Below are 12938 nucleotides of genomic sequence, written 5' to 3'. Positions count from 1 at the left end.
TGTATCTCATGTTTTTTTCTGGTTAGATGGTTGGTTTGGTTTGTTTTTTCGGGAGGGAGTTTTGTTTTTGGCTTTGGGTTTGGGGAGAGGGGAGATTGCTTGATTTTTGGTTTCGTTTTTTTTGGAGATAGGATTTCTTTGTGTAGTCATGGCTATCCCAAACTCACTATGTAGACCAGGATAGACTTGAGCTCACAAAGATCAAGTACAAGTTCTGGGCTTGTGCTTTACCTTTTGAGAATTGTGCTCATTTCATTTGCACATTAAATGTTGAGTTATTTGGTTCCTGGTATTTGGTTTCTAGACAATACTCTAGCAAATGTATAACCAACACAATGTTTCTCCCATTCTGTTGGCTCTCTCTCTCTCTCTCTCTCTCTCTCTCTCTCTCCCCACAATCAATTGCTCCCTTTGCTGTGCAGACGCCTTTCCATTTCATGAGCCCCATATGTGGGTTCTTGATACTGTTTCCCGAGCTTGCTGTCCTTTTCCAAAAGCCCTTTCTAGGGCCTAGATCTTGAAGTATTTTCCTGTAATGCTTTCATATTTCAGATCTTTGATCCTCTTTCACTTTGATTTTGTATTTGACAAGACATGGGAGTTCAGCTTCATTTTTTAACATGTGGCTACCCAGTTTTTTCAGCATCATTTGTTGAAGAGGCTATCTTTTCACAAATGTATTTTCAGTATAAGATATTTCCATCTTCTAGTGTCTTTCTTTATAGAGGTCTTAAGTTTTTTAGGTTTATTCCTTTTTTTTTTTTAATTATTGTGAATGGACTGTTCCCTTGATTTCAGTCTCCAGGTGCTCATGTTGGTGTACTGGAAGGCTACTGATTTGGGTCTGTTGATTTTGTACCCTGCTGCTTTGCTTAAGGTGTTTATGAGCTCTAAGAGTTTTATAGTGCAGTCTTTATGTACAGGCTTAATTTATCTTATCTACAAACCTGAGTGATTTGCCCTTTCTTGGCACTGTTCACCTCTCTTCTAGGAAGCTAGTGAATCTCATTCCAGTCCCATGGTTCATATATTTCCACCATCTGGAATGTTGTGTAGCTCTGACTCAGAGATTTTCCCCCGCAGTCAAAAGTAACCAACATACCAGGACTCGGAGACTAATCTCCTGACATTTGCCCTGTGTCCTCAGACTGAGCCATGCACAGAGGATCCTTGACCTCGAGAGCTGATGACTCAGTACAGGTCTTTTTCAAATAGCTTCTTGGATCAAATGATGAGAAGATTTTCCCAGAAGTCCTATGGTAAATGGACCCCAAGATACCTGTCTCACTGCATCTGCTCACCAACGCACTCAGTGTTGCCTGTCGTCTTAGAGTCTCCAATTCGCTTTCAATTTTCCTTTGGACCCCTGCCAGCATGTCCAGCTGTTCATCCTCTTCTTGCCTCCAACCCTGATGTGTTTCTCTCTCTCTCTCTCTCTCTCTCTCTCTCTCTCTCTCTCTCTCTCTCTCTCTCTCTCTCTCCCTCTCTTCTCTCTCTCTCTCTCTCTCTCTCTCTCTCTCCCTTTCTCTCTCTCTCTCTCTCTCTCTCCCTCTCCCTCTCTTTCTCTCCCTCTCTCTCCCTCTCTTCTCTCTCTCTCTCTCTCTCTCTCTCTCTCTCTCTCTCTCTCTCTCTCTCTCCCTCTCTCCCTCCCCCACCTCTCCCTCCAGTATTCATCACTCTAGCTTCCTTACTGTGAATTCAACGTGACCAGCTGCCTCACATGTCTTGTTGCCATGACATTCCTGCCATGATCAACTGTATCCCTTAGAACTGTGAGCCATAATAAACCACTCTTTCCTTGTTTTTTGTTAGATATTTTGCCACTATAATGAGAAAAGTAACTAATATAGTGACAATTATTGTCTAGCCTGCTTCATTTTCAGAAGTCCTTCAATTGTACCATGTTTGTTAATGTTTTATTAATACTCAACCTTGAGAGCCTGCTCCTAACAGGAAGGGCACTCAAGCCTTTCTCCTATTATTGTATATATGCAACCTAAGAATGTCCATAGACACAAAGTGAGAAATGATTATTAGCCAAAGGCATGGGCTAAAGATCCAAACGGCACAATGTGAGGAGAGACGGGGAGGGAGGGAATAAGAAGCAGGTGATAGCAAAAAGATAAGAGCATCCCACTTTCGAAATGCTTTCTATATTGGTCATTATAACATGTTCATACCTGTACATTATTGTCCCATGCTGTATTCACCTCCCACTGTCCTATTCCATTCCTCCTGTCCATCTCACTGCTCCTCCCTACAAATAGTCTCCATTCTGCCCTCAAGTCATATATATACATATGTGTATATGCAGGCAGTTAAATCTGGAATCTTCATATGAGAGAAAGCTTGTGATGCTCTGTTCCTCCCTGTCACCCTTTCTTGTTCCTTCTCCCTTTCTTCGACTCCTCTGAACTTCACATGTGCACCATGGCATGGGCCTACACCCGCAAACACACTTCACACACGCTTTCTTGAAACAGGATCTTACTTTGTACCCCAGTCTGAGGCCGGCTTGCCTCTTTTCTCCTCTAGTCCTCCTTTTTACATCCATAGCCTCTCTATTTATTATATATATACATTCCATATATGAAAGAAACTGTGGTACTTGCAAGGAACTATCGTTAAGTACAGACACACGGAAGGCTGGAGCTTCAACGTGGAACTCCTGAGGAGACCTGGAAGTCCCACAGCTACTCGTTCATATCAGGACTCTTCAGGTGTCGGAACACACAGCAGGAATCCCAGCACCTGGGCTGGGACGGAGGACGATGAGTGTAAGGCTAGCCAGGCTCCATAGATAGGTCAGTGTCGGTCTGGGATACAAAGCAAGATCCTGTTTCAAGAAAGCACCCGTGAACTGTGTTGGGGGAGCAGATGCACGCCATGGCACACATGTGAACTTCCGAGGGAATCTTGATGGGGCTGATGGTCTCCTTCACTTTCTTAAAGGTTCAGGGTATCAAACTAAAGCCACCGGGCTTGTGCAGCTAGTATATTTACCCACTGAGTCATCTGGCCAGCCTCAGTGGGGATTTCTAATTCATAATCTGTTGGATTATAAAACCGGAGAAGCTCTTCTGCCCACAAAACTTTGTTTGGAAAATTTCCTTTTTTTTTTCTTTTCTTTTCTTTTAGTTTTTCAAGATAGGGTTTCTCTGTGTAGTCTTGGACTCACTTTGTAGACCAGACTGGCCTTGAACTCACAGCGATCCACCTGCCTCTGCCTCCCAAGTGCTGGGATTAAAGGCGTGTACCACCACGCCTGGCACTGGGAATTTTATATACACTCAGGCTCCAATTCCATGGATTCTCCATCTGAGTATTCAAACAACCATTGAACAAAAAATTATGTCTGGAAAACATGTAGAGACCTGGTTTATTGACATTATTCCCTAAACAATACTATATAACAACTATTCACACAACACATTGTGTTACATAATGTGCATAAATGTAGAAAAAGTGGGTTGTATTCAAGTACATTATTTTATGTAAGAGAATTTCAACTATGGTGTTCATGTTGGCCATAAAATTAATCTACGCAAATATGAAGAATCATAGTATGGAACTTTTTCCATTTTTCTACACTAAAGGTACAAATAGTTGCAACAATAAATAATTAATTAGTTAATTAATTAAAGGAAAGATTAAAATATGACACACAAGACAGCAACAATGACATCAAGCGCCACTTTCTTCACACAGCCTTGCAGTTCACATGCTCTTTTGATGTGATTTAAAAAAAACAAAAACAAAAACTTCTTGGTTCTCTATACCTTTCACAGAGGCCACACTCGAAGCTCCCCTAACATTCCTCCTCCCATGAACTCCTGGGGACCATCAATGGGTGTGGATGCACCAAAGATGTTCCAAATGCACCAGGCACCATCATGTTCCATGAGTGGGCAGCCCCACCTGATAAAGAAAACTGAGCCTTTGATAGGAAATCTCTTCCTTCATCCTGGGCATCCTGGCCATATAGATGTAATTTGTCAACTACCCCAATTCTCTGAACAGTCACTTTACAGCAGTGAGAAAAACGGGGAGGTGTGAACCAGTTTATCCATATCAATCTAGGCATCCCCCTACCAGTTTTTCTTATTCAAATACCATCTACAGTGTCATTTGTCATCTGTACTTGAATTGATTTGTGTTTTTATCAAATGATAGAGACAGAAACACACAATAGAATGGAATAGAATAGAATAGAATAGGATAGGATTGGCTCTCTGTTAGAAAGGGAAGGCAGTGACTACAGACAAAAGTGTCCAAACATCTGCCAACATTAAACATACCTTCTCCCATCCTAATAAAAAAGATTGAATGAGCATTGGCAATGCAAGTCACTGTTACCATTTGTCCAACAGTCATGGTCTACAAATCCAGCTAGCAGTTTGGGAGAATGACCAGTGGGTGGCAGCACTGAAGCACACGTGGTGCATGCAAGGCTTTTCCTGATGTATTAATAGCCCTATTGTTTACAGCTCTGCAGCTGCTGTTTATAGCTCTGCAGCACACTCGGTGGCTCTTCCTCCTCACCTGCTATTTGTCTGCATACGCCTCTAAGTCTCCAAGGAGAACAAGGAAAAATCTACGTTGTCACCTGGGGACCAGAACTAAGCAAGGAACCTTAAGTATTTGTGTTTGTTGGGGAAAGACCCTCTCCTCTCACTCCTCATAAAGTGCGAACTTAACATCTAAAACTAGCCATCTAAAAGAACCAAGGCCCCTACCGAGGATTCCATTCAAGGATTTAACCAACCAACCACTTAGAATTTTAAAGCATCAGCACTGACTACAACACTGTGCTGCTTGCAAGCTACAGGTTAACTAAGCGGATGGCATGAAAACCCTTGCTATCAATGAAGAGACAAATGCTAAAGGCATGAAAGAGCTCTAAGAACCACAAACTCTCAAGGTAGATTAATCAAGGGTCACACGGATCCTCTTCCCAAATATCCCATTGTGGGGCCTATGAATATATCCAACAGTTAAGAGATTTTTGCTAAAAAAAAGAAAAGTGAGAGAGAGAGAGAGAGAGAGAGAGAGAGAGAGAGAGAGAGAGATTTTTACTCTACCAGAAGTTAGGAATAAAAACTAGACACATGCCAGAAACTCCAGAAGTTGCTATATGTTGTCAGAATGAGGATGGATGGACACCGTATGCTTTTTGGCCGCCTATGGCTGCCATAACTAAACCATAGACTGTGGATGAAATAACAAACATTTCCAGGGGAGCTGGCAAGTTAGTTTATGAGGCCCCTCTTTTCGGCTCAAAGATATTGTTATGCACTGTGTCTTACTGTCATATTATTTTGCATTTTTAACATATCTCCATCTCATAAAAAATGCAGGCCACATCAGATGAGTCCTTCATTCGCCATCTCCAAGACAGTCGCACTGGAGCACACAGCTTAGTCAACAGAGCAGCTCAAATCCACTCTTCTGGTATTTGGGGTTTTTTGTGTTGTTGTTGTTGTTGTTGTTGTTGTTGTTGTTGTTCAGAGAAAACTGCTTAGAAGGAAACAGGAAATGGAAAGAAAAAATAAACAAACCAAAAATATCCTAGTGACAAAACTGAGGCCAACCACGAGTCACAGTCCAGTCCAAAGGACAACATCCAACTTGAAGACAGAAAGAGAGGTGACCTCAATGAACAGAGTCATGCAAAGTAAAAGCGATTTGAGGAATGAAGCCAAATAAGTGGACTTAAGGATAGAAATCACATGATCAGCTCAAGAGATGTGGAAAATGCTTTGAAAAAATGTTTTGTAATCCTTTGTAATTAAAAAAAAAATCCTTAAGAGACTAGTAATTAGAGGAACATACTTCAAAATAAACAGCTACATAGGACAGACCTATAACCAATATTATACAAAGTGTACTCAACACATACTTAATTTTATAATAATAGAATAATGAGTAAGTGGCACCACGTCTAGCTTTTATGTGAGTTCAGGGGATTGAACTCAGGTCCTCATCCTTACCCAGGCAGGCGCTTTACCAACTGAGCCATCCTCCAGTGCAGCAATCCTTTTCAAACTTCAAGATTACAGGACCACAGCCTACTTGGCCATAGTATGCTACATTTACAATATTTGGTATTGTATCTCCTTATATTTCATTTTTCTATCATTTCAGTTTTGTAGCAACACTCATAAGACCTTTTCACATTGAAAATATCAGGTAAGTGTTCTTTAAAAAGTACATAATATTTGATTTTTTTTTACAATAAACATATCTTTGTGTATCGCTTTCATCCTGTAAAAGCTTTAATATCTCTGTCTTGACACATTTTTAAAAGATTTATTTCTTGCTCATGTCTGTGTGTTGTGTGTGCAGTGTCTACAGAGGGTATCAGATCCCCTGAAACCGGGGTTACAAATGTTTGTTAGCTGCCATACAGGTATTAGGAACCAAACTTGGAGTCTGGAGCCTTCTCCATTATGGTGGGTTCCCAAAGTTTTATTCAGTCTGTCATGCTGGGGAGAGCAAGGTGGAACGAACTGCATCATGGCTGGCAAGACAAAGCTGCCCCTTGTTTTCGAAGGTAGATTCTAAGGTATTTAACCTAGGGTTCCCGGGAAGGATTGCGCACAACAAAAACTACATGGAGCTCGGAATGATGGGATGGGGCTGGGAAGCTGTCGGTAACAGGAGCCGGGAGTATTAACAGCCTTTGGCCTAGGGATTTCCCTTGAGAGAGTTGACATTTAAGTCATAGTGGAACCGTGATTCATACACAGAAGTGCATTATAAAAGCAAATATAGTAGAAATGACCTGACTTCAACCATAGAGAAATAGTAACTTTACGGTAGGTGACTGGATATGGAGGCAACTGTACACTTCTTTTTTTTTTTTACCTCATCTGCAACATTCTAACTACAAAAGGAAGCTTTTAGTGCAGGAGTTAAGTGATATAAATAGAAACCATGTTAATAGATGTGACTAATGCTTCCGAACAGTTCCAGCTCCCGGCTCTTTTCCAACTGTTGATCCTTTATTTCCTCCCTGGGTTGTGACTCTTGCCACTTCCCTGTTTAGTTCTGGGGGTTCCCGTCTGAAAGCACACATCTCTAGCTCTGATGAGAAGTGTCTCCTGCTTGTCAGTTTCAAGTTTTCACCCATTATAAACCTGCTTCCCAACCCGGCGCCATGACGCAGCCTGTAATCCCAACACTCAGGGAGGGAGAGGAGGGTGGATCACTGAGTTCAAGGCCAGCCTGGTTTACAAAGCGAGTTCAGGATAGCTACATAGAGAAACCCTGTCTCAACAAAAGGAATAAATACATAAATAAATTCATAAATAAATAAAAGAACCCCCCTTCTATACTACAGAAACCCAAAACTGCAATGACCTCTCCCCCAGGGAAGCCCTTAAAAGGCATGCCAACACTGCCCTCAGCACTGAGGAAAGCATTAGGAATCCAACATCAAAAAAAAAAAAAAAAGGAATCCAACATCATTTCCCCCTTCAGAATCTTCTTTAAAGACAGCAATATCTGTAGCCACTGTTTCTCAGAACAGGAAAAATCTTTTGTTATACAGAAATTACACTTGTATGTTGTTCACTAAAGCAGTATTCAGAAAGCAGGCTGTTCTAGTAAGAATTAAAATGAAAGTGAATACTTGGGGTGGATGAAATGCTGAAAGTTCAATTTAGGATTAAAGATTTGCTGTGGTATTAACAACAACACCTTATGAAAAGGGAAATGTAGGCAGGGCTCATGGGAAAATGGAAAGTGCATTCTAATGTGACTGAAAACTGAAAAACAAGAATGTTAAAAACACACACACACCTGCACAAAAACCTCCACTTCCTCTGGAAGCAAGCACTTGCAATTTACCTAATTTTACCATTACATTAAGCATTCTAGCCTGTTCCAAATCTATAAAAGAATTATATACTGCCTCCCCTATTAAGCATGTTTATTTAGCTGTCTAGAACAGTAAACACACTCTTTATTTTTAAAAAATGCTGTAAATCAGGACGACTTTCCATGTCTGCCCCAACAAAAGACTTCTGGGTTCATATTCTATCTGAAATGTTTGCAATGCAAAGATACAATTACCAGAAGCAACTTTGTTGCAGAGAGAACAACACATTATTTCAACCATGCTGTGGGTAATTCATGGAAATGGATTCTAACTTAATAGCCTTTTGGGACAAATTATAAATCCTAATCAGGCGCACTGGAAAGAGCTCTCTCTCTCTCTCTCTCTCTCTCTCTCTCTCTCTCTCTCTCTCTCTCTCTCTCCTATTCTTCCTACTCCAGACACGTCCTGCTGTCTTGGGCAGACACTCTCTGCCTTCACCACTTCAAAGGCGGCACACTGGGCAGCCACTGGAAACCCACACAAATCAGATTCTGGGGGCTGGGAGACAGCTCAGTGTGTAGAAGCACTTGCTATCCAAGCATGAAGATCTGAGTTCAAATACCCAGCACCCACACAGGGGAAGGGAGCCAGGCATGGCCATAAGTGCCTATGACAGTGAAGGGCAGAGACCGGATAGTAGGAGCTTGCTGGGCTAGCCCAAACTGAGCTTCTGGTTCAGTGAGAGGCTTTGTCTCAAGATAATGAGGCAAAGAGTGAGAGTGAAGAGACACCTGAGATCGTCCTCTGGCCTCCGCCCCCAAGAGGACCAATATGCATACACACACACACACACACACACACACACACACACACACACACACTCATGAGTGCACTTACCACTCACATGTGCACAACCCAAACACACTACACAATCCGACTATAATTCAGACACTTCCATTGTTCAAGCTATGGATCAAGCAAAGGCTTACATAAATCTCTTTGGTGTTCTGTTGCCATCCATGTTTAAAGTTTATTCTAAGGACCCCAGTGCTTTCAAAGACACAACAATATTGGATCAGTGGGTCACAAACATCCTGTGAGCCTAGGACTGACTGAAGAAACATAGTTTATTACATGTATAAGGCTGGAAAGAAGCACAGTGGAGCAGGACGCAGCCATATGGAAGTGCTTTTCAAATAGTCGCGAGCAAGACTGACTCAGACAGGTCAGAAACAGGCTCAACTTAGCAACGTATGAAGGAACCTATAAGTTGCTAGAACTAACTCATTGGAGAATCAAAGAATGGAGATTCTTTGTATAGGCCATCAGAGCAATGAAGAAAAGAAATGCCTGCTGCTTAATAGACACAGGCCTAGTTAATATCCTACAGGGTGTCAACTTACATTTGTTCCACATCCCACCCCATGGGATGGGGGAAAAAAAGCTGTAAGTTAACACCTAACTTCAGTATCTGATCTCTTAGAAAATATCACTAATAGCAAAGTCACACGTCCTCTAATATAAAATAATAAATCATTTTAAGTAAGTATGTCAAAAAATGATATAATTTCTTTATTTCAAGTTTTGGTTAAATTATCTTTTTGCTTTGTTTTGTTTTCCAAGATAGGGTTTCGCTGTGTAGAGTTGGCTGTCCTGGATATATACTTTGTAGACCAGGCTGGCCTCAAACTCACAGTGATCCACCTGCCTCTGCCTCCCAGAGTGTTGACATCACCTGGCTTGGTTGAATTATCTTAAATAACATCCAGAAGGGAATGTCCCTGAAGTTTTAAGTATTTTTCACTTTGGTGAATATGGCTCTTGGTTCTGTCAAGTCAGAGCTTGGTTTAATCCCCACTGTGTGCCAGAACACTAACTCAGCTCACAGGAAGCACATACACAGGTCAGACAACAGCTAGCCATTCATTCACACCAGACCCATAACTCATGGGAAGATCAGATACTCACCCCTCCAACAGTTGCGTTCTTTCCCTCAAGGAAAGCAGTTAATTGGATCAATTTATCATCTTAATGTGTTGGATCAGTCGGGATGGAACTAGGAGGGGAAAGCTGGCTCTGACATATCGGAAATGTGCTTGGCCACCCACTCTCCCAAGAAAAGAGTGTGTGTGTGTGTGTGTGTGTGTGTGTGTGAGAGAGAGAGAGAGAGAGAGAGAGAGAGAGAGAGAGAGAGACAGAGAGAGAGAGAAAGAGAGAGAGAGAGAGAGAGAGACAGAGAGAGACAGAGAGAGACAGAGAGAGAGAGAGAGAGACAGAGAGAGAGAGACAGAGAGAGAGAGAGACAGAGAGAGAGAGAAAGAGAGAGAGAGAGAGAGACAGAGAGAGAGAGAGAGAGACAGAGAGAGACAGAGAGAGAGAGAGAGAGAGAGAGAGAGAGAGAGAGAGAGAGAGAAATGGAGAGAAGTGGGGAGGAGAGGGAGGCCGGGAGGGGAGTGAAGGAAAGGAAAGGAGGAACAAAACAAAACAGACCCAAAAAACCTCATCAGAGAGTCTTTTATTGATTGTAAAGCAGGGGGAAAAACGTGGTCACAAACCCTACTCTGTACACTGGGATTTGGAGAAAAGAGTCTTACACCTCCAGGAGAAAGGTTTGCCAAAGACAGCTCACTGCCCTGACCCGTGGTGTGTGTGCTGTCTGTCCTCCTGAACTCATGCTGAGCCTAATCTCCACCGTGAGATGCCAGGGAAATCATTCATCAACTATGGTGTGGAAAGGCAGAGGCATTTGGGTGGAGCTCTGGCGGCTTTATAGGAACTCGATTAACTAGAATACCCAGACGGGCACACAGAAGTGCTGTCTTTTGCCCTGCGCTACCTTTGGACTCTGCCAGGAAGATAAGCATCACCGGATATGAGTCCTTGGACTTCCGGAAGTGAGAGTTCAGGAGGCCTGATTCCTTGCTAACATTATCAAGACGCAAGCGGCTTTGCTCCAATAACAAAACACAAACAGAGTGTAATTTAAAACTAAACTTCTGTCTGCTGGTAGACTGGAATCTGCTCTCAGCCACAACAGCTGCTTGAGCCAAAGGCTCAGCTCCAAAACCAGTGACTACCGTCTGCAGTGTCCCCAGGAGCCTCCCAACACATGTCCACGCCTCTTATCTTCCCTTTATCACCCTGCCTCATCCTTTCGCAATCGCTTTTCTCATCCTCTGCTCAGAGAACTTGTACTCATTTTGGTGACTATAGGGGAGACAGGAAAATGGTAGAGGCTACCCTATATCTTACTGTATGTGGAATGCTCATCTCTAGTCCAAAGCCACTTTTGAGGAATGCTCTGTGGTGTGCTCTTTTGGGCTTACAGACACACTGTTAACAACGGGGAAACCCGCCAATAGGTCATTACTTTCCCATCCAATCATTAATGACATCAGGCTACCTCCAAAATGTCTGTCATTGAAAACAGATGGGGAAAAGTTTTGATCCCTAATGCCTTCTTCTTCCAACATAACGTGCATGAATTTCTTTGACTTCTTTCTAGGCTCTAGTATGGCTAAATCTATGGGCTCATTCTTTCTTGCTATGTAATTTGATCAAACACTACCTTGTCCACTTTCTTCTCTTCCTGTTGACTTGGGTAAGGTTCTGATGTTAACACATTTTCCTCCATGCTGCATGGACCCAGTCGTATCTGTTCTCTGAATATAATCTCCCTCCCTGATACCCTTCCTGTAAGCTAGGGGAAGTTGTTTCTGCAGAGCCCACTCTCAGCGCCTCTCCCAGTTTCAACCACATCAGCTTTACAGATGCTGGGAAACAAAGCAAGCTCATTTCAGTTTAAGGCCCCACAGTACTTGCCTCCTCTACATGAGCCACTCAATTTAAATGGCTTTGCGTGAGGAGGAAAATGTGAAGAATTTTAGTTCAACACTTTCCTTCTCAAAGAAGCTATTTTTTAACTTGGTGGTCTTAAATACATTCTCATAGGGGGCTAGGGTGATAGATAAGTGGGTAAAGTCCTTGACTTGCAAACACGAGGACCTGAGTTCAAATCCACCAACATCCATGAGGGGGTAGGGAAGGTGGACACGGTGGCATGTATCTGTAATCCCACCACTCCAGCAAAGAAACAGGAAAATCCCAGGGGCTCTCATGCCAGCCAGTCCAGCTCAATCAGTGAAATCCAGAGTTAGGAAGAGACTCTGTCTTAAAAAAAATAAATAAGGAAAGATGTTTGCCTGGAGAGAGACCTGGCTCAGTTAGGAATACTTGCTATTTATCCAAAGGACCCAAGTTCAATTCCCAACACTGACACACTGACATGAGGTGACCAGGGAATTCCTAGCCAGGGAATCAGATGCCCTCTTCTGGTTTCTGTGGATATGTATACTCATGTGGTGTATAGTCACAAAAACTCACACAAACGCACATAAATAAACATAAGTATTAAAATATAAGATGGAAAGCAATTGGGAAAGATACACAGAACACTGACATTCACACTTACATCCAATATTAAACTAATGAATAAACTTAATTTTATAATTTAACTCTTCAGGACACATCTTATTTCCAAATGTTTGGGAAACATTCTCTCAACCCTATTGACTGGACAGAGTATCTTATTTAATCTATAAAACTCTATCATATTTGTGTGTGTCTGCCTGCCTGCCTGCCTGCCTGCCTGTCTGTAAGAGATCGTAGGACAATTTTTGTTAATCTTTTCTCTTCTCCCACCAAGTGGGTCTGAGACCTGAACTCAGGTCACCAGGCTTGATGGCAAGTGCCTTTACCCACTGAGCCACCTCATCAGCATCTCCTCATTTCATTTTTAAAAAAAGAATACAAAAAATTCAGTCTATGTATGTTATGGTGACTACACTCTAGCACATATTCAATTTACATATGAGACAAATGAATGAGGTATTTTCAGCTTGCAGCATCTTAGAGAACCCGGATGTCAGGGACCCTGCTGGTCAGCACATCTGGCTCCACTGCCTGCAGAGCAGCTTCGCTATGGTCTGAAATTACCTCAGCTATGAGAAGAAAACCAGGTAGACGTCACTGCAATGTTGCAGACGAAGACACTTCATGGGATCCAGGTTCCCTGAGGAGCAGAGCCAGAAGTGCAGCTCCAGTGCTCTGACCGCTC

General features: G+C 42.4%; 1 protein-coding gene across 1 annotated transcript in view; it reads right to left on the bottom strand.

Annotated features, from left to right (window-relative positions):
• Positions 1 to 11456, bottom strand: part of RAG1 (recombination activating 1) — a gene marked incomplete at both ends in the record, with an annotated part of 28778 nt that extends 17322 nt beyond the window's left edge. The window contains 2 exons of the mRNA XM_084775193.1: positions 10659 to 10773; positions 11391 to 11456. Coding sequence (XP_084631319.1) covers positions 10659 to 10773; positions 11391 to 11456 — 181 coding nt within the window. The remainder of the gene's footprint in view (positions 1 to 10658; positions 10774 to 11390) is intronic.
• Between the last annotated feature and the right edge of the window lie 1482 nt (positions 11457 to 12938).

The sequence above is a fragment of the Acomys minous genome (genome assembly GCF_964271855.1).
Source record: "Acomys minous genome assembly, chromosome: 3".
Lineage (NCBI taxonomy): Eukaryota > Metazoa > Chordata > Mammalia > Rodentia > Muridae > Acomys > Acomys minous.
This window is presented reverse-complemented; position numbering and strand designations above follow the sequence as displayed.